Genomic DNA, 20,527 nt, shown 5'->3' on the forward strand with positions numbered 1-20,527 from the left:
GCCGCTGAGCCTGCGCGTCCGGAGCCTGTGCTCCGCAACGGGAGAGGCCACAACAGTGAGAGGCCCGCGTACCGCAAAAAAAAAAAAAAGAAGCTAGAGGGATGGATAGATAGGGCCAGAGAGACACATGAGGGCCACAAAGCTAGGGAGGGACACCCAGAAATTTAGAAAGAGAGTAAATTCCGTGGGGATATGGCTCCAGAAATCAAGAGAGAACCAGACACAGAGCGAGCCAATATGAGAAACACAGAGGGAAAGAGACCCACAGGGAGATGGGGGAGGGGGACAGAGAGGGAGAGAGACAGACAGCCAGACATATAAATAGAAAGAGAAAGAAGGACTCAGAGAGAGACGTAGGCCCCAAGAAGGAGAGACAAGCCGACGTGAGCAGGCCCTCCTGAACTGAGGCCAGCTGCAGAATCCTGGAACCAGATTCCCCTGGCCCTACACGTTCCCTGAGCCCCGCCAGCCCCTCCTGGGCCTGGAGTACCAGGAAGAGTCCGGTGGGGGGGGGGCGGGGGTGAAGAGGGGGACCTGGAGCCAGGAGAAGCCTTGGGTGGTTGGCAAGAAAAGGGGGACCTTGGAGGGGCTTGTCCCTGGCCCACCGTGGGCTTGGTCTCACTCACACCAATCCCAGAGTGACTTCCTGACACAGTTGGGGAAACTGAGGTCCAGGAAGGTGAAGGGGGGCCCACAGCCCTCTCTCCCGGTCTCTGGGCTCTTTCTTTCACCTCCCCATCATCACTTTTCTTCATCACCCAATAAAGCAAAGTGGTGGAAAGACAGCCCCTGTCCTGGGTCTCTGGGAGGGAGCCCTGGGTGGGTCCTATCCCCAGGGCCCCGACTTACCGCCACGAAGAACATGGTGAAGAGGTAGACCATGGCCTCCATGTGGAACTGCCTTTTGGCAGCAATGCTGACCGCGGGGAGGAAGGCCAGGCTGCTGAAGGTGGGCAGGAGTAGTTTGGCCACCAGGGTCCCCATGGGCTGGGGGGAGAGGTAGGTGCGGGCCTCCCGGGTCTCCAGGGCAGAGACGCGAAAGGGAGAAGGCCCGCTCCTTCCACCACGGGCTCCGGTGGCAGCTGTGGTTTAAATGCCCTGAAGAGAGGCAGGGCTGTAAGCACACATGTCGAGAAGCACATGGACGGGGTTCAACAGCTGATGTACCATGTGACCAGCACTTGTCTCTGATTTTTTTTTTTTTTCCGGATAGGTCAGAGTTGTTGATTCAAGGAGACGGTACTTCTTTTCTCTGAGGCAGCAACTCCGGAGAGCACAATCACCGGCATCCAGCCACTTTCCATCCTGGCCCCCGGCCCCTCCCTGAGGCGCTCAGGAGTCTAGAATAAGAAAAGCACAGGCTCTGCTGCTTGAGTCACCCGTCCAGAGGGGGCAAGAGGTTAGAGAACCCAAGGTTCAGCCGATTCTAATCACTAAAAGGACCCTGTAGATAAGTTTCACAATTTACCAGCCCACAGGCATGTCTGACTCCCCTGCTCTGGCCCCAGACAGGCTTTCTCTGTAACTAAACAAATGAAACTAACATTCTTTTCTATTTGGTTACATAGTTTCAAACCCGAAGTACATAGATCCGGTTGATCTCTACCAGTGTCCCCAGCGCAAGGCCGATGCTCGCAGTCTCAGCATTCCTTGGCCTTCGGCAAATCAGCTTCCTTTGTTGAAGGGGCCTGGGGAGCTACCCAGCAGGGTCCCCCCTACACCGCCCCGTTATCCCCTGGCCGAGGACCGATGGAGTGTGTGAGCTACCCAGGCCAATTCTCTCTCCCTGGAGGGACTGCTTGATCAATTGCTTGACTGATTAATTCTTTTGTTGCCAGCGAAAGAACAGCTTTTATTCCGTTTTATTTTGCATCATGATATAGCGGTGTCGCCTACAACAAAATGCACAGATGTATCATGTACGGTTTGATGGGCTCTGACACGTGCTGTGTGGCCACCCCCGCAGCCCCGTGACTCCGGGACATCCCTCGGGTGCCCAGCAGAGGCAGCCACTGTTCTGGTTTCTGCCACCCGCCTGACTGTGCCTGTACAAATGGACTCACGCCGTGTGCCCTCTTTCGGGCTGGCTTCTTTCACTGCCCTGGAATGTCCCAGAGGTTCACCCACGCTGTGTCCAGTGGCCTGTTCCTGTGGCCGCTGGGTGGCCACGCCGGATTTTGCTCTCCTGGGAACTGGAATCTGGAGTATGGGAACAGCGGGGGCGAGGCCAGGAGGTGCCCATATGCATGTCAGCGCCTCAAGGAGAGGCTGCCCGCTCGTCCCACGCCCCCTGGGCCCGCTTGACCCACCTCTCCTTCCATCTGGGAGCTCCCTCACACCTTTCCAGAACTCTCTCTTTTTTAGCACACGTTGGCTGGGGGCCGTCTCTGCCGTTTGCCGTGAAACGTCCCATTCAGTACATGTGGTCACGTCATCCTTCCGCTCAGGCGCCTTCCAAGGCACCCGCAGCCCTCAGCGTGAAGTCCAAGCTCTCCGGGGGATCGCGGGGCCACCCCCGCCCAGCCCTGTCCCCCACAGCGCACCCCAGCCTCCACGGGACGCTCGGACCCCGACCCTCCTCCAGGCCTCCCCCCCCACACACACTCCCCCTCCTCTGACGTCTGTGGGACGGGTCCCCAGCCGCTCAGGCAAGCTGGGGTGCGCTGCGCTGGCCCCCGGCACGGCACTCGTGCCCTCCCGGGCCTCCAGCCCTCTGTGCCGTGCGGTTGGTGCGGGGCTGCTCGGGGCATGTACCACTGCTCTACTGGCCAGCTCACCGCCCAAGCCCGGGGCCAGGCCTGGCACGCGGTGGGTGGTCAGCAGACGCTGGCTGAATGAATGCCTCTGTGAAAAGAATGAATGAAAGGCCAGGGAGGCGGGGGGGCTGCAGGGCATTTCAGTCTGGCACTTCGGAGCCCTGTTCCCTCTCCAAATGGGAAAACCAGATCGTGCCGTGTGTGTCGCTCTGGGTAAGAGGCAGGCGAGCCCCTGCAAGCTGGTCACGGGAGCCCTGATCACCCCGGCCCGCCTCTCCACACCCCGCTTCTGCCCAGCCCCAGCTTCCAGGAGGAGTAGAAATCGTGTGGTGAGGAGATGAATTAGAGGTCAGGGGCTAGGAGAGAACTCTCCGGAGCGGTCAACCCCACTCAGAAGCAGGAAAACGTTCCACAGTTGGTTTTGTGCACGACTCTGTGTGTGTGTGTGTGTGTGGTGTGTGCGTGTGTGTGTTTTGCAGCTGTAAACTCCAGGGCGGGGGCTGCAAGCTTGGGGAAGGGAAAAAGAGAAGGGGGAGGTGATGGAGGAAGCAGCAGGGGAGCCGCACACGTGTTGTAACGATTAAGGACCAAGGGGGCCGAGAGGGGCTGCCCCAAAGCAGGGAGACAGGTGGCCAGCCTCGGGGCGGGGGTGGCCCAAGGACCCCCCTGCAGAAAGGCTGGGACTCGAGCAGCCCTTTGCGGGGGGCAAGCGGAGCGTAGAATGGGGGTCGGGGTGCAGCCTGCGTGTGGCTCCCGTCGGAGATCTGGCCGCCTGGAGACGGGCCAGCTGGCTCGGGGGAAGGCATCCAGCTCTGAACAGGACTGAAAGGACCCTCGGTCCTCACTGGGGCCAGGGAAGCGATTGGCCTGGGGGGAGCTGGGTGGGGCAGAGGAGAAGCAGGCCGGTTGCTTTGGGGGTGCTGTCCCCCCAGGCACAGGGCAGGGGGAGCCGGATCGGGCTGCGCTGGGAGCCAGCAGAGACGTGCTCTGGCCTCCCCGTCTTCTGGGCTCCGGTGGTCCTGCCAGCCGACCGGCCGGCCTCCGATACCCCACTCCACCCCACCCTCACCTGCTGGTGCCTGGGCCAAAGCGGATGCCACAGGCGGTACGCCCTTCTCTTCTGCCAGGATGCCTTTGCCGGGCTTGCCTCCGCGTTAATATTGTAGCCCTGGGCCTCTCCTGACCCCTGGTGCCGGGTGGGGGCTCTCCATTCGAACCCCTGTGTGTGTCTTGAAAACCATTTACACACGCAGACATTCATTCAGGGCCTGCATGTGCCAAGCTCTCGTCCTACTTTGTCCCTTTGGGCCGTGTCAGCAGCTGCAGGCGGGGGGTGGGGGTGGGGGTGGGGGTGGGAGGGGGGACGTCTCTCTCTCCCCATTTTACAGAGGAGGAGACTGAGGCCGGGAGAGGAGGGGAGACTGGCCCCTGGCGCGTGCTCCTAGCCAAGGCCCCCAGGCGCATCCCTCCTCTCCCCAGCAGGTGGCGCTGGTCCCAATGGGACCTGGCAGGGCCTGTCCCGGGCAGGGTGGGGGCCGCTGGCTGGCGGGGCAGCCACAGCCTGGGGAGCAGGGAGTGGGAACCGACCCGCCCACCCTCCCCTCCCTCGGGCCCCTCGGCGTGGAGCAGGCGGGTTTTATAGAGGTGCTGAAATGCCCGGAATGCCCCCCGGCTCCCACCTCCCAGACAGCTGTCTGTCTGCTCAGCCGGCCCAGCAGAGCAGGGCCAGCTGCTGCATCTGCATCCTGCACGTTTTGAACAGCCGACCCGCAGCCCCGGAGCGCAGCACAGCAGCCCTTGGCTCTCTGTGTAGCGGCCCTCTGAGGCCCTCCTGCCCCTGGTGGGAGGGTGTCTGGGCACTGAAGTTCCTGACCCCTCCCTTGGGGTCCCCAGGCTGCAGTACCATCCGGGGCCTCTGCAGCTGGGGTTGTGACCACATTCGTGTTGTCCTCAGCTAATGACTGAAAATGAGCAGCTCCAGCTGCCCCCGGGCCCCTGAACACCTGCCAGGTGAGCCAGGCGAGGGCCCCGCCCCTTCCTAGCTCCGGGGCCTTGGTGTACCCTCTGTCCGGTGAGCCTCCGTCTCCTCACCCGCAAAAGGGAGCACCCCGTCTCTGTGTCATAGTGTCACGGAGGGCGTAGGGACAGGCCCTGTGGCGGCGGAGGGGCTGTCCCGGCAGGAGGTGACCCCCGCACGGCCGGGCTCGGCCTGCGCACCAGGGCAGGCTGTGAAATCCGGGAGTGTAAGCACGCAGCCGCCGCCAGGCCCACTGCCCCTTGCCCGGCGGTGGTCTGTCCCTGGAGCTCCAGCGGCAGGCTTACTTCCCAGCCCTGACAGGGACCCCCGGGGCCCCGTCCTTGCTCCAGATTTGGGGACAAAGGAGCCTCTTTCTAAACACCCCAAGTCCCCCCACTTGAACCTCAAGACTCGGCCTGATGGAAAATGCCAGGGCTGAGAAAGAGGGAGGCAGAGAACTCTGTTCTGTGGTCCGGCCTGCTGACCTCCAGTGGTCTGTGGGGGTGGGTCCTCCCTAACGTCCAGCCCGGGCCCGGAGCATCTGCCCGGGGAGCTCACGGGGAGGGACCGGCTGCTGGGCCTCCCTCTGGAGCCCGGTCCTCTCCCAGCCCTGGCCAACCACCTCCAAACTGGCCATGTGGTCCCTCAGTGGCCCAGCCCCTGTTGGGTACAAGAGCTCTGCTGTCAGAAGGGGCCCAGGGTCGCCCCAGGCTCCGGGCGGGCAGCAAGACATCGGGGGACAGGGTAGAGGTCGTCACCCTCCAGGCCGTGCTGGCCGGCCTCTGGGTGCCAGGGTTGAGGACCCAGTTCACAGGGGCTCTGGCTCTGGTCCCCGTCTTTCTGAGCTCTCTTTCAGACACTTGGCTTTACAGGACAGGGCCCAGCTCCCGGCGTGACTGTCCGACCACTGGGACCTCCCAAACTGGTCATTCCATGGCCCACTGCACCCCTCCCCCACCCCATCCCTTCCCTTCCCTTCCCTTCCCTTCCCCAAGTGGGCTCCTCCCCTTCCGCCTTGTTTTCCCACGCTTCACCTCGCTTCCCCTCAGAAATGTGCCCAATTTCCTGTTTGCAAGCTCTTCAGACATCCAGAAAGCTCTGGTGGAAAGATAATCTCCTTCTGAAAAAACAGGTGTCCACAGCATCTCTAGTCAGGGTCACACAGAGAGTGGCAGGGACACCTCACCGTCACCCCAAAGGACTGCCAGACAAATCCACCGTTCCATGCACTGAGCGCCTGGCTAGAGATGCTGGGCCCTGGCAGGTGCTAAGATACAGTGTGAACCAGGAGCAGCCCCCGCTCTGTGGGGTCACAGCCACAGGCCGGGGAAGATCCCGCTCCGTGCGAGAAGCCAGATCAAAGTGCTGGGCCACCTGGTGGGCTTCCTGGAGGAGGTGTCCTCAGAAAATCATCTGGAGGGCCAAGCACGTCCAGATGGGTGTGAAAGAAGGGCTCCAGAGAGGGGACAGCGGGAACCAAGACGGGGCCTCCGAGCCATTTCTTTCCGTGACTCTCCAGGGAGCCCCGGGCATCATCAGACCTGGGAGGCAGCAATCCCGAGGGCCGCTGGGTGACCTGTGGGGCTCAGTGCAAAACGGGGAGCCCCTTGTTCGCCAAGCAGGACAAAACTTTCTCATTCCTCCAAGGGCCTCTCCCGAACAATAGGAGTGTTTTTATTTGCTGTTAATGTCGTGCTCCTCTGGGCATGGGGAGCTCGTGGAGTGAGTGCCTGGGACCACCGCCGCCCCCCGCCCCTGGAGACTCCATCTGATCCTGGCTCCCCAGAGGGCAGAGGGCAGTCCTGAGAGGTGCAGGAGGTAGGAGGTCCCCCAGCAGAAGCTCTGTCTCTCCATCACTCCATCACCCCGTCCAGCGTCGCTCCGAGAACACGAATTCTAGGATAACACGATTAAACCTTCAACGCGGTAACGGCAGAGCGTGGAGCCCAGGCATGGCCTCCTCTGAGCCTGGGCCGCTCTTCCGCTCACCCGCTGTGCTGCTGGTTAGAGGCTTCTTAGGTACTCTGGGTTCTGCCGTCCAGGCCTGGCTGCGACCCCGTGAGGTGGTTCCCGAGGGCATCTAAGGCCCCGCCAGGAGACCCAGCCTGACCAGTTCTCCAGAGCTGACAGCGGCTCCGCGCTTGGCACTTGACGAGGCCTTCAGAGGCACCTCCTGCCTGTGCTTGATTCTTTATCACCAACCACCTCCCCCCCCCGCAATTCCTAGGGTCTTCAGGGGCCCTGGGGCCTTCCCTGACCCCTGATGTCTCCCTCCGAAGGCCCCAGACCACCAGTGGACCAAGCAGTGGTCACAGCTCCCTGCGGGTCTGGAGCCCGGGGGCTTGCTGGAGTCCTTCGGGGTGGGGGAGCCCCGGCCGGCTTCTGGAGGTGGAGGGTGGGGTGAGGGTGGACGTGGGGCCCGCCCAGGTCACACACCTGCTAGAGGTCCCAGAGCCGGGGGTGGCAGCCCGCCTCCCAGGCACTGCCCCGTTGAGCTAAGAGAAGGCGCTGGGGTGTCTGCGTCAGCTGGCTGTAGGGTCCCTCCCGAGGGAAACCGTTAGTCACCCTGGTGCTGGCTGGACGTGGATCCAGCAATGCCGGGAGAGCTCGGGAGTGCGCCGGGCGATGCAGAGCCCTGGCACTCGGCGGGAGGGGCGGGGGAGGGGCGGAGGCCCCAGAGGGCGAGTGGTCAGCAGTGTGTCTGTGAGGGGTCGGTGAGTAGCGTGTGCGCCCGCGTGTGCCTGTGAGGTCGTGCGTGCGCGTGCCGGGTTCCACCGTGCCTGCGCTTCAGCACGCTGACCCCAGGGGGCAGCGCGGACCTGGGTTTGAGTCTTGGTTCCCCCCGGCCACCCAGGGGCCCCAGGGGAAAAATGAGATGCGTGGGACCTGCCTCCCAGAGGGTCTGGGGAGGAAGACGGCGATACAGGAACCTGCCGGAGGGAGAGGATGTGCTCAGTGAGGACGCTGGGGTCCCTGATGTGCCGCCACCAGACGTGCGACCCCGGGCACCACCCAGCGGTCTCGGAGCCTTAGTTCCTCCATCTGTAAAATGGGGAGAGCAGAGAGGCTGACCTGCTAGCTCTCCGCGCAGAGGAAGAGCTCGGTGCAGTGCAGCAGGCGTTGTTGGCTTCAGGATCATCCCCGGTTGCTCTCCTCCCCGACCATTCCTGCTGGTGGCAGAATCTTCCCGGGGGTGGAATGTTTCTCAGTCGCCCCAGGAGGCAACTGGAGGAGCTCGCCGCCACAGTTCCTTCCGGTAGGGAGGGTGCAGGGAGGGGGAGGGCTTTCCAGGCGCCACTGGGAGCCATCTGCAGCGCAGAGGCAGGGGGACGGATGAAATGGCTCAGGGCCGCCCCACTTCCACCCCCACCGTGTGGAGGTGCCGGGAGGGTGGGCTCCAGGGAGCCTAGTGTGCAGGGCGGGTGCCTGGCGTTGTTTCCGGGGCAACCTGCAGTGCCTGGGGTCCTCCCTGGGTGCCCGGGGCCGAAGAGCGCGCCGCTGGCTCCGTGCTCTGCTTCACGCTCTGACTCAGCAGGAACACAGGCTGGAGCCCCACGCCGGCCTGCCAGGGGCTGCCCAGCTGGCCCGCGCCCAGCCGGGCCGCTGTGCCCTGCCAAGCTGGTGCCGCACATCTGCAGAGTTCCGCGCACCTCCCCCGCACTGGCTCTGGCCATCCTGGCCGTCTGGTCCGCAGGCCGTGGGCACCTCTGTCCCTTCCCCGGAGCCCTCGGCTGAGCCTTGCTGAGGCTCCCTCAGTCCCGCCGCCAGCTCAGGCCTCCGTTTCTCCGGAGAATCTCTCCCAGGCTGGCTGGGTGACCTCCGAGCACGGTGTCCCCTCTCGACCTCAGTCTTTCCGTCCGTCAAACGGAGCTGTGGGATTGGATGCCTCATACACCCCAGACTCCATTCTGGGGAGTGGCAGAGACTGGGCCCCCTCCGGAAGCAGACATCCGTCGGACCAAGCCTGGGGCTCGGCTCTGCCGCCACCAGCCTCCCCTGTGACCCCGGGCCAGCGGGCACTCCGGCTGGACACCCGGACACGCAGTCCCGCGTTCTGGACCTGGGAAGGCGGCCTCCCTGCTCGCGCCCGCGGCAGCAGTCAGCAGGCAGCTGGGCCGGCCTGGCCGGGCTCCAGAGGCGCGGAGCGGGTTAAAGTGTGCGCCAGGCCGGCCGGCGGGCGGCGGGAGGGGGAGCAGCCTGGTGGGAAGTGTGAGTTCCTCCCTGTCTGCCTGACAGCTATAAAGGCGGCCGCGCCGCGGAGCTGCCACTGGGCTGCGCGCCTCCCGGGAACCCCCTCTCGCGGGTGCTCTTTGAAGTGGAGGAGGGAGGCGGCAAGGGGGAGGAGAAGGGAGGGAGAGAGGCCCAGCCCGCAGCCCTCTGCGCCCCGAGGCTCCCCCACACCGCGCACCTGGCGCCGCCTGCCCGCAGCAGAGGCTCGGCCCCTTTCTTCCGAGGACAACCCGCTGACCCCCGGCCAGGTAGGCCTCCGCCCCACCGTCTCGCCTCCCGCCGCAGCCCTGCCAGGCCACGAGATGCAGCCCCGAGTGCATGCATGGCACCCCCGGGCCCCTCGGGGGAGCCGTTATGTAACAGGAGCAGGGCTGGTGGGGAGGGGTCCAGACCCTCCGAGCGCGGGCGAGGGGGGCCCCTCAGCCCCTGGCCTACCGCGCCTGAAGCCCTTGTTTGCACGGCAAGTCTCTCCCGCCGGCCGGTGGCTGTTTTTGGACCCCAGGGAGGGATGGATCCCGCGTGAGCCGGGCCTGGCCTGCAGCCAGCGGTGTCTGGGAGCCTTAATGAAAACCAAGTGTGCAGCCGCTCAGCACCTGTCTTCAGCCTGCAGGCAGGAGCCGGGGCACAGACTGGCCAATGGGACGCCGAGGGGCCTCTGCGCCTGCAGGAGGCTGGGGGGTGCAGAGGGAGGCCTGAGGGGGAGGGGCGGCAGCCGGCTGGAGCGGTGGCAGGCTGGCGGCGGCCGGGAGGTGCCGATCTCAGGGGCTCTGGCTCCAGGCTCTGGGGTGTACTGCTGCCTCGCCTGGGGCAGAGAGAGGGCAGAGACGTTCTTGGGGCGTGAGGGTGTCGTTGGCGTAACTCCTGAAAATTTGCAGGTGCTTGAGCTGTGCGGAAACGAGGGTTTGAAGGAGGAGAGAAGGGGGCAGATGTGGACTTGGTTTCAGGGCTGGCAGGCGTGGGGGAGGGGGGCTTTCCTGCCTTCTTTCCCTGGAATTAGTCCCTGAGTTTGCTCTGGGGTCTGGGGGCTGGTCGGCCACCCGGCTGTGTTGCTTTGGGCAAGTTGGCTCACCTCTCTGGTTCCAGGCTCTAGGGGGATGGGCTTGATGGCTTCGGGAACTCCTCCAACCCTCTGGCAAGTGACACTCAGGACCTGAGACAAACCCTGGACAGAGGCCACTATAGGCCCCCCCTCCTCCCTCTCAGGGACAGGGAGGGGAGGCTGAGGGCCCAGGAGGCTGCAGGCTCCCCTTGATTTGACCCCTGGCACGGAGGTCCAGTGGTGTTTTGCGCTGAGGGTGCTGACTTCTTGGGAGACAGCCCCGTGGTCCTAGGCCACCCTCACTCCAACACTCCAGAGGTACAAGCTGTGTGTCGTCTCTCGGGAAGGAGGGGGCACAGATGCCTGGGCTCTGCCCAGCGTGGGGTCCCTCAGGGCAGGGGGAAGCTGTGTCCAGGGAGGGAGAGGGCCTGGCAGAGTCTGTGGCATCCACGGCCCCCTCCGGCAGCTCCATGTAGCCGATGGGAGGATCATTCTCCCACGTGGCCGGCAAGTGCTGAACAGATAAAAATCCCAAGATGCCCTTGCTTGGGTCGGGGCTACCGGCCAAGGTAATGGATCGATCCTTAGCTCCTTCATCCAACGGATGCAGCCTGGGCCTATAGGTGTCCCTGGGTTTCTCTCCAGGCGTTCTCCAGGCAGCTCGGTTATTCAGAGGCAAAGCGTGGCCCATGTCCCCAGATGCCCTCAGATCAGGTGGTACAGGCTTAGCGTGCACACCGCCACCCCAGCGTCTCAAGCCCGTGCAGGCATCTCTAATCACTCATCGAGCCCTCCCGACAGGGCCACCGGACCGCCACTACCAACCAGTCCCAGATAACCTCAGGCCGCAGCACTGGGTGGGCTCTGGGAGCCTTTCCCCGAAGCGGACTCCAGCCGGCTGGAAGAGGAGCTGGACCTGGCCTGGCAGTGACTGTGCCCTTGCTTCCTAGGATGGATGGCAGATGGCAGCCTCCACGCTGGGCCTGGTCCCTGCTGGCTCTGGCACTTGTGGCTGGAGGTGCATCGTCCACGGGGGCCGTGGTGAGTGGGGAGCCCAATCCTTCGCCCGGGTGGGCAGACGCTGAGGGCTGGGTGGCAGACATGGGGCAGGGGTCCGGGGCTCCTGGAGTGCCTTCCCAGATCCCCTCCCGCTCCCGGGAACGTGCCTTACGAGCCAGTCAGACCAGCCCCTGAGTGCGGGGCTCCGGCCACTCCAGAGTCCTTGCCGATTCGGCAGGACAGGGGCCGAGCGCTCACCTTCTGAGAGAAGCCCCGGAGTGTGGCGGGTAGACGGGCGGGTTTGGGTCCTGCAGAACCCAGGCCGGGCCCCAGGCTGCTCGGGGGCAAGAAAGGCTGGTTAGGTTCAGCCTCAGGATCCCGCCGAGCTCCCGGGATGTCCCAGATCCCCAGATCGGGCAGGACCTGAGGCCCACAGCTCCCTGGGAGGTCCCCCAGAGACCGCCCTGGAGACCTGAGCCCAGGCTTCGAGCAACCCACCCAGGGGGCTGTGTCCTCCTGTCCAGGGCACGGGGACGGCAGGCCCGTCGGGCCAGGTGCTCCAGCCTCCTTCTAACTGTCGTGGGGCCTCTCACCCAGGACAACAGCCCAACATCCAACAGCCTGGAGGCGGGCACCGATGCCACCGCCTACTGGTGGGGAGAGTGGACCAAGTGGACAGCGTGTTCCCGCAGCTGCGGGGCTGGGGTGACGTCCCAGGAGCGGCACTGCCTGCAGCAGAGGTGCGGGGCTTGAGCACGCGGCCCTGCGGGGCTGGCGTGAAAGTGGGGCCGCCTGCACGGGAAAGGGAGGCCCGGGAGGTGGGGGCGTCTTGGGCTGGGAGGGGTCTTCAGTTTGAGGCTGCACAGGCCAGGTGAGCAAGTCAGTCTTTTCATTGGCCTCCGTTGGGGGCGGGGCTTCTGTTGGGTCCCAGGCAACAGTGTCCTGGGGTTCATCCTGCTCCATTTCTAGGGCTCTTTCAATGAGAGGTCAGGCCCACCCTGGGCTCCTCTTCTGAAGACCTGAGTTGAATAAACATGGGGAAAGCATAAGGTGCAGCGGTTACTGTTGTCCAGACCTGGGTTCAAATCTTGCCTCGGCTACTTCCTCGCTGTGTGACCTTGGGCAAGTCACTTAACCTCTCTGAGCATCAGTTTCCTCATCTGTGGCGTGGAGATTATGCTCGAGCCCACCTGACATTTCTGAGAATACAGAGACAGTGTGTGTGTATGCACTGCAGCACAGGGCCCACACATGGTAAATGTTGTTATTTTATTACTAACTCTGTGTCCTAAGACCCTCTGCTGTGTGCTGGGGATAGAGAGGTGAATTGGATCTCACCCCTCCCCCTAAGAAGGGGCTAAGAAACACCCTCAAACTACCTGAATACCTGTGACATGAGAGGGCTCTGGTGGAGCAGCGGGGCTTGAGTGGGGAGGAAGGAGGCCTGGGTCAGAGGAAGCAGAGCCGGCCCGGGGGCAGGGTGGTGGGGGAGCAGCCCGGAGGCCGCCCAGGAGCAGACGTGGGGTCAGGGCTGCAGCCCATGTCCTCCCGCCAGGAGGACGTCTGTCATGGGCGCTGGGAACCGGACCTGCACGGGCACGTCCAAGAGGTACCAGCTCTGCAGAGCGCAGGTGAGGCTCCGCCAGCCGGGACCCCCTCCCCGCTCCCCCTTCTCTGGCAGATCTCAGGGCAGCTACCTGGCGGCCCCGGGCGCCCTGGACACTCTGTCCTGGGCCTGCCACTTACACCCTGTTGAAGAGAAGGGTGGTGAGGGCCCCCGGGCTCAGAACCCCCCTTCCTGCATCCAGTCAAATCTGTGGTGCCCACCGCGGGCTGCGGGCACCTGAGGGGAAAAGGACCCGCTTCTGCTGGCGGAGCTCCAACACGACCTCAAGGTTTGGGGTCCACGGGCGCACGCGGCCCCTGCGCTCAGCGTGAACCCCGTTCCCGGTTCTCCCCGGGGGACTGAAGTCACCGGCTGCCGCCCCTGCGCGCCCGCCTCTGCTCCCTGTGCCCTCAGCACCCAGACCTTCTCTGTCAGTCGCCTGCTGCACCGAGGTGGCCGGGTCTGGGCAGGAGGTGCCGACTCTGGCTCAGCCTCCGGTCACGTCTCCACGGGGCCAAAGTCAGTCTGAACCCGACCCTCGGGATGGGGGGGCGGGGCAGAGAGATGATGCCGTGCGTCCCCGTGTCCCTGCGTCCACGTGTCTGTGCGGGCACGCGTGGGGAGTCAGGGGCTGGAGGGAGGCGAGCGGCCATGGCCTCTGCGCCGGCCTCACCGCTCAGCTGCCCTCCTGACGTGAGCTCGGGAGGGGAGCCCTGGCCCAGTTCGGCTTCTGGCCGCGGCGAGAGCAGCCGGGCCCCGCACGGGCCCCTCCGCTCTGCCCCGTGGGCTCCTCTTCTGCGAAGTCAAGCCCACGCGGTCAATGCCCGTGCCCCGGGCACTGTGGCTACGGCTGCGGACACGCAGATGGGCCCCTGCCCGAGGATGCGGGGCGAGTGGGGACCCCGCGCGAACACGGCCGAGGCCGGTGTCCCGGCTGCCCCACGTGTGGCCGGGGAGAAGGCCGGTGGGGGGGTGGGGCTGCAAGGATCCGGCCCAGAGCACGGGGAGGGCCAGCACACGTGGGTGCTGGAGGCCTGGTCCTCCCTCCCTCCCTCCCTCCAGAGAGCCCCAGGGACCGAGAGCAAGGACGAGAGCCGCTTCCTGCTCTGCCTGGACAAAAATGCTTTGTCGGGCCGAGCCCCTCCCAGAGCCTCCCGCCCTGTCCCCCCGCTTCCCAGGAGTGTCCGCCGGACGGGAGGAGCTTCCGCGAGGAACAGTGCATCTCCTTCAACGCCCGCGTGTACAACGGGCGGACGCACCAGTGGAAGCCGCTCTATCCCGGTACTGTGGCCCTGGGCCACCCGGCAGGGAATTCTCTGGCAGGATCTACACCCGATGGTCACCTCCGGGGGACTGTGGGAGAGGATGTCCTCGTCCAGTGGGTAGGCAGGTGGGGAAACAGGCCCAGAGGGAGGGCTCTTGTCGAAGGTCATCAGTGGCTCAGGCGGCAGTGAAAATGGCTTGGCCCCTCCCGCTCACCGGGTAAGTGCAGAGGGCCCCCAGGAGCGGCAGCCCAGGGCCCTCAAGTCGGCTCAGACCTCCTGCGGAGGGGACACTGGCCCCCACTCACGGGGCGGCAGAGGCTGCACCGCCAGAGCCTGGGCTGGGCCAGGTCACCTGCGTCTTGGTCCGTTTCTTTCCACTCTCCGGGCCTCCGCTTCCCCGCCTGTGCCCTGAAGGAGGTGCTGTCTCGGGGCGGGGGGCGGGGGGGCAGGCCCTGGCTCTGGCCCCCCAGCCGCCCTGAGACCCTGTCTCCCCCGTCAGATGACTACGTGCACATCTCCAGCAAGCCGTGCGACCTGCACTGCACCACCGTGGACGGCCAGCGGCAGCTCATGGTGCCCGCCCGCGACGGCACGTCCTGCAAGCTTGCCGACCTGCGCGGGGTCTGCGTGTCTGGAAAATGTGAGGTTGTTCAACATTGTAGCAGAAGTACCACCGGTCTCCTTGCGCCGGCCGCCCACCTGTCCACCCAGGCAGTGGCGGCCCCGGGGCCCGGGCCTCAGCGCCCTCCCAGCAGCCTCTCCACCTCCCTTCCCGCAGCCCATCGGCTGTGACGGGGTGCTCTTCTCCACCCACGCGCTGGACAAGTGCGGCGTCTGCCAGGGGGACGGAAGCAGCTGCATCCACGTGACAGGCAACTACCGCAAGGGCAACGCCCACCTGGGTAAGAGCCCCTGCTGCTCTGGGTCCAGGGCCTGTGGGATCCCTCCGCCGGCTGCGAAGTGACCGTGCAGGGTCCTTCCCCTCCGGGGCCCCCCGGTCCTCCACCCAGGCCCGGCAGGGCTGGCCAGCGGCTCTGTGAGGCCCCCACTGGCTGTAGGAAGAGGGGCGGCTCTGTGCCGAGCGCCGGCTGGGTACCAGGTGCCGCGGTGCTCACGGGGCTTGCGGACCACATGTGACCTAAGCGCGGCCTTCAGGGAGACGTGAATACCATGCTTACAAGGGGGAAACTGAGGCACGCGTTCCGTCCTCACCGCTGAGGTGAGATCGAGGTCTGGGCACACGGATCCTGGGGCCTAAGCTCTCAAACCCGAGTTTCAAGGGCTGAAGGGGCGCCCAGGCTCCCGCCAGCCCCGGGCCGACCGCAGCGCAGAGCCGGCCCCTTTCTTCCCCAGGCGGCAGCGGCTTGTCAGTTTTCACGGCTGTGCCCATTTGGCGTCATGTTTGCATGCAGCTCTGGTCCAGCCCTCCTGGGGGTTGGGGGAGGGGCGGGCAGGGGGTCCGTGCCTGTGATAGGACTTTGCACTTTTGGAAGGATGTTGCTTATGATACTCAGTCTTGAACTGAATACATTCCTGGGTCTCAGTTAATGCTTGTGGGATTAAACTGGGTTATCCCAGCCTCCAGACTGGGAGAGGTAGGGCAGCTTGAAACCCATTGAACAGATGGGGAAACTGAGGCCCAGGGTGGGAATTGCCAGCTCGAGGTCCCCCAGTGAGGCCAGGCACCTCTGGACTAGAACCAACCCCTTGAGAGCCCCCAGGGACCTGGCTCTCGGGACCCCCACGTGTCCTGGAGGTGGAGGGGACGGACAATTTCGGAGTTAGAGTTAGGGCTTGGGCGAGGGACCCAGGGATGGACACGCCGACTGAGGAGAGGCCGGGTAAGGAAAGGAGGGGTGTCTTTAGCGGAAGCCCAGCCGGACAGGGGTCTGAATAAGACACGGCGAGCACAGAGGCCGCTTCCTTCAGAGGCCTCGCTACGGGAGGGGCACGGGCAAAGACATCGCGCCTTTCCTCCCTGCCTTTCACAAACCTGCTTTTGGGACCTTCCGCCAGATCCTGGGGCGTGGAGCTGGCAGAGGCAGGGTTCAGAGGGTGCGTCTCTTTCTGAGCGCCTCCTGGGTGCCAGGCGCTGCAGTAAGGTTCATGCCCGCATGGAGCTCTCAGCCTGGGGGCCCGGTTAAGGGGCTGACCCTTAACCAAGCCCACCTACAACTCCACCAAGTGTGCTGCACGGAGCCAAGTGCAGCACGGTTAACTCGCTCCCAGCTCTCGACCTCGGGCAGGGACTACCACTGTTGTCATTTTACAGATGTAGGAACAGAGAGGTTAAGAGACTAGGTTAAAGTCACACAGCCAGAAGAGGCAGAGGTGGGTGTGAACCCAGACAGCCTGCTCCCGGGTCTGTGGTCCTAAGCACTGACCCACATGCTCCCCTGGTAGACGTGAGCGTGGTAGCTATGGTGAAGAATCTCGGAGCCGGTTGCTAATTTAAAACTTAACACATATAAACCTTCATTTAAGTAAATGATATTTAAGCAAAGTCATCATTTCCTGATCGTTTTAGCTCTATAACGCTTGTGTCTGTCAGCTGGAAATACTAGGGCAGCAGGTAAACGACTGTGTCCCTTTTCCCGACTCTGCGCCCAGCGACACAAGCTGGCAGCTTGACATCGGCCACAGCGGGTGGAAGCGCTTGTACTCCGGAAATCGGCCGACACTGCAGGTCACAGATGCTCTTGCCCTCCTGCCAAGAGAGCCAGTGGTTAAGCATTTAGGGGCACCCCGCTGGCCGGAAGGACCGGCTCAGGGGGGGCCGTAAAGGGGGGCGGCCGGCAGGAGCGGCTCACGTGGCAGGCGGGCCCCCGTGCCCCTCGGGTGACTTGAGCATCCGTCCCAGCAAACCTGATTCGAGGACCCCCTCGCCATCTTCTCCCGGAAGGCTTTTCATTCTGAGGGCTTTAAAAAAAATCTCACCTCCTTCTCCCAGCAAACCCTGTACCGCCTGCCGGCAGCACGGTCCCTTCCTCAGACCTCCGCCGCCCCAAGACCCTTGGTCCCTCTGTTGGCGGCTCTGTGAGGGTCTCCGTGGCTGCCGCCCCACCTGACTGGGGCCTTCGATGACAGGCCCTGAGCCGGGGCCTCATACTTTCTCCTTTACACCTTTGAATGTAGCAAAAGCCTTTCAAGTCAACGTGATGGTATGACAACGTGGGTTTCTAAAATAGCACCAGGGACGCCGCCCTCAGCGCCAGGCTCCGGGCTGCCCAGAATCTCCTCCGTCGCCCAGAGCGGGGGCCGCCGTCCCTGCACAGGCGAGAGAACTGAGGCCCAAGTGCTCCAGCAGCCTGCCCAGGGTCCCCTTGGCGACAGTGGCAGGGCAGGACCCAAGCATGTTGCCTCCAGCAGATTTACGGTCCCTGTGGCCCGTGCTGTGCCTCGGGAGGGACAGGGCAGGTACCAGGGAGCACCACCCACAGCCCTGGTAGGAAAGTGTCTCGGAACCGGGTAACGCCGGGGCCGCGCCGGAGCGGCGGGTCCGCTCTCCCGTGGCAGGGCGTGTTCCGGCAGGTCTTGGACTTGCCTCTTGGGCCCCAGGTGCACAGCTCTGGCAGGGGGCAGGGGCTGCCCTTAGACACTGCCCCTCACACACCAGGAGCGCAGGAGGGTGGTGACTGCCATCCAGAGTTGCCTTTCCAATCGAGAGGCAGTGGCCACAGCCGTCTCGCCGTCGTTCCGTCTCCCCCAGGTTACTCTCTGGTGACCCACATCCCGGCCGGCGCCCGAGACATCCAGATTGTGGAGCGGAAGAAGTCTGCGGACGTCCTAGGTGTGTATGTGGGGCCTGGGTGGCTTCACAGGGGCTTATGGTTTTGCATGGGGTGAAACGTGTGGGTTACGTGTGGACAGGGGACACTTGACCTTGGGTCCCTTCTTGCAGGACAGGGATGGCCCCGGAAGCCAGAGCCTGACCTGGGTGCATATGTGTAGCATGGGGCGGGGGGGGCGGGGGGGGGCGCGTAGGGAAGCTGACCTCAGCCCCGTGTGTGCAGAGGTCTTGCGCCCAGAGTCGCTTAATAATGGAGGGGGTCATGACTCAGGTAGTGAGTTCCCTGTCCCTGGAGGGCCAGGCACAGGCAAAAGCTGGAGGTGCCGGCGGCGGCCTCTCTGCGCCCCCCGCTGCCCCGCCAGGTCCGAGGAGTGAGACTCTGGGGCTGAGAAGGTTGAGGCAGAGCGAGAAGGAGGAGGTGGCCGGTCTGAGGCCAAGGGTGACGAGAAGCAGGGGGTGGGCTTCGAACTCCCCTCTGGGGCCCTCGAGTTGAGGTTTGGGCCACTGGACCGTCTCTGGTGGAAAGCTGGATTCAGTAGGGGTCCTCGACTTGAGCATTCTGGAGTCATTTGCATGGTGGCTGAGGCGGTGAGGCCCCGTGTTGGTGACCATTTCTGGAAGGGCTCCCAGTGTAGTGGGAAGTGGGCGGGGCAGGGCGCCTTGTCGGCACCCCCGGGGGAGCCCCTTCTGGCCGAGGAGGGCAGGTACCGGCATCTGTGAGCCGATCTGCGCGGGGCAGGTGGGGGACCCGGGCAGGGCTCACCTCCCTCCCTCTCAGGGCGGCTTCTCGGGGGCCAGGGCTGGTGGGGCGCGACCACCCTTCTGAGGGGACGCCGGGGTGGAGGGTGGGTCTTTGCTGAAGGTCCTCAAGGTTGAACCCAGCACGGGCTCTCAGCCCTTCAGGCCCCGGGGCCCCAGTGCCTGGGGGCCTGAGCTCCCAGCCCCCAGCCGGCGGGTCCGCAAGCTCCAGGCCCCAGCCCCTGCGGCCCGAGCACGGGGGCCAGGCCGCTGCCAGGCCGGTTGCTCTGTGGCCCGCTGGGAGGGTGGTGAGGCCAGGAAACACCGTGTTCCCAGAGCTGGCTGCAAAGCCGTCGTTCTTGAAACAGACGCGTGGAAATACCAAGGGCGGCCTCGGAGCACTGGGAAAGCCGCAGGAAGGAAGGTCATTACTGTCAGGAAACAGGTTTTGGCCTCGGGCCGGGGATTTAACCCTGTGCACAAACCCAGCCCGTACGTGTCCCCCTCGCCCAGCTCCTGCTCTTATCCCCGCTAGTTTTCGACGTTGCCGCACGGAGGGTGTTTTTCCAGCAGACGCGTCCTGCTTGCTGCGTCTGCCTGATAATAAATCAACCGCCCGTCTCCTCTGCCGGAGTTGCATCAGGAGCTTTGGAAGCTGAACTCTTCCCCACCTTCGGGCCAGTTCCTGGAACGGGCTCTAAAGAAACCCTCTGGAAGACACACTGTCCCCGAGGTGGAGCCCCGCCCCCCGGCCCCGGGGCCCCCAGGGAGGGCCGGCCGTCCCGGCTCTGGACAGATGTCCCAGCCCGTTGCGGGGGGCTGCGCGTGCGTTCCCGCTGTCTGGGCGTCATCGCGCCCCAGTTCTGGGAGTGGATGTCCTTCTGAAGTCCTTGGTTCCAAGTGTCCACCGGCACCCTGCCTCAGGGAGCGGCTGGCTGGGGGCCGCAGCGGGGAGAATGGGCCGATCGGCAAACGGTCGGCCGGGTGCCCCGCTCCGGGCTGCAGAATGGCATGCTCCCAGCGAGAGCACGGAACTGGCCAGCTCGGGGTCAGGTAGGGCCTGCTGGGGCCGCTGGGACAGGGCTGCCGTGTTGCTCAGCGTGGGGGAGGGGAAGCTGGGGGTGCCAAGTCACCCCGGCTCACGTGCGGAGGTCTGCAGCAGAGCCAGGCAGGGTGGCCCGGCCCCAGCCGGGCGGACACCTGCTGTCCAGCGTGTGTCTCGACCTGGCCGCTTGGTCCCTGTGTTCTTTATCACCTCTCAGCCCCAGCCCCTTCGGAGGCGGCCGGAACGGCAGGACCAAGTGGGCCCTGGGCCAGCCATCTTCAGTCGTCCAGACAAGCCCTTGTTTATTTTAGGCTGATAGGACGGAGGACCCACATCCCCCTGGCCAGGGCCACACGCCGTGTGCAAACAGAGTCCCACTCCCACGACGTGGAGCTTCCTGCCTTTGGGCGTCTGGGGAGGGTCTCAGCGACCCACAGGCTGGCCAGAGGTCCCGAGCGCGAGGCCCTGCCCCTCCGTCCCCACGCCGGCCGCTCCGGCTCAGGTGACCAGGCAGCTGTGCCCTTTCAGCTCTTGCAGATGAAGCCGGCTACTACTTCTTCAACGGCAACTTCAAGGTGGACAGCCCCAAGAACTTCAACATCGCCGGCACCGTGGTCAAGTACCGGCGGCCCATGGACGTGTACGAGACGGGAATCGAGTACATCGTGGCGCAGGGGCCCACCAACCAGGGCCTGAACGTCATGGTGCGTGGGCCGCGGCTCCGGGGCTTCCCCAGGAGGCGGCAGCAGGCGGGGGCTTCCGGGCCAGCGACTCCGCGCATCTCGGGGTGGGCCTCATTCCTTCAGTCCCTCGTTCACTCACTGAGTCACCCCCTCAACCCAGCCCTCACTCAGATTTTCATTCCCTCGCTAGTCTCCCATTTACTCATTAATTCATTTACCTGTTCACTTGCTCACCCAAGCACCTGCTGGCTCACACTCTCACTTGTGTGACCCTCCCCTCCCTCTCCTCCCTCCCTCCCTCCCTCCCTCCCTCCCTCCTTCCTTCCTTCCCTCCTTCCTTCCTTCCTTCCTTCCTTCCT

The 20,527-nt window shown here is 64.5% G+C and overlaps 2 protein-coding genes across 2 annotated transcripts in view; one reads left to right on the forward strand and one right to left on the reverse strand.

The window, feature by feature from the left end:
* Nucleotides 1-1,092, reverse strand: part of MYMK (myomaker, myoblast fusion factor) — a 10,488-nt gene extending 9,396 nt beyond the window's left edge. The window contains exon 1 of the mRNA XM_007111068.3: nucleotides 850-1,092. Within this exon, the coding sequence (XP_007111130.1) occupies nucleotides 850-984 (135 nt within the window). The 5' untranslated portion in view covers nucleotides 985-1,092. The remainder of the gene's footprint in view (nucleotides 1-849) is intronic.
* An 8,105-nt stretch (nucleotides 1,093-9,197) lies between these two features.
* Nucleotides 9,198-20,527, forward strand: part of ADAMTSL2 (ADAMTS like 2) — a 35,711-nt gene continuing 24,381 nt past the window's right edge. Inside the window, exons 1-9 of the mRNA XM_024126470.2 lie at nucleotides 9,198-9,251; nucleotides 10,993-11,083; nucleotides 11,639-11,781; nucleotides 12,597-12,672; nucleotides 13,826-13,928; nucleotides 14,412-14,557; nucleotides 14,691-14,814; nucleotides 17,622-17,702; nucleotides 20,014-20,189. Coding sequence (XP_023982238.1) covers nucleotides 10,994-11,083; nucleotides 11,639-11,781; nucleotides 12,597-12,672; nucleotides 13,826-13,928; nucleotides 14,412-14,557; nucleotides 14,691-14,814; nucleotides 17,622-17,702; nucleotides 20,014-20,189 — 939 coding nt within the window. The 5' untranslated portion in view covers nucleotides 9,198-9,251; nucleotide 10,993. The remainder of the gene's footprint in view (nucleotides 9,252-10,992; nucleotides 11,084-11,638; nucleotides 11,782-12,596; nucleotides 12,673-13,825; nucleotides 13,929-14,411; nucleotides 14,558-14,690; nucleotides 14,815-17,621; nucleotides 17,703-20,013; nucleotides 20,190-20,527) is intronic.

The sequence above is a fragment of the Physeter macrocephalus genome, chromosome 13 (genome assembly GCF_002837175.3).
Source record: "Physeter macrocephalus isolate SW-GA chromosome 13, ASM283717v5, whole genome shotgun sequence".
NCBI classification, from domain to species: Eukaryota; Metazoa; Chordata; class Mammalia; order Artiodactyla; family Physeteridae; genus Physeter; species Physeter macrocephalus.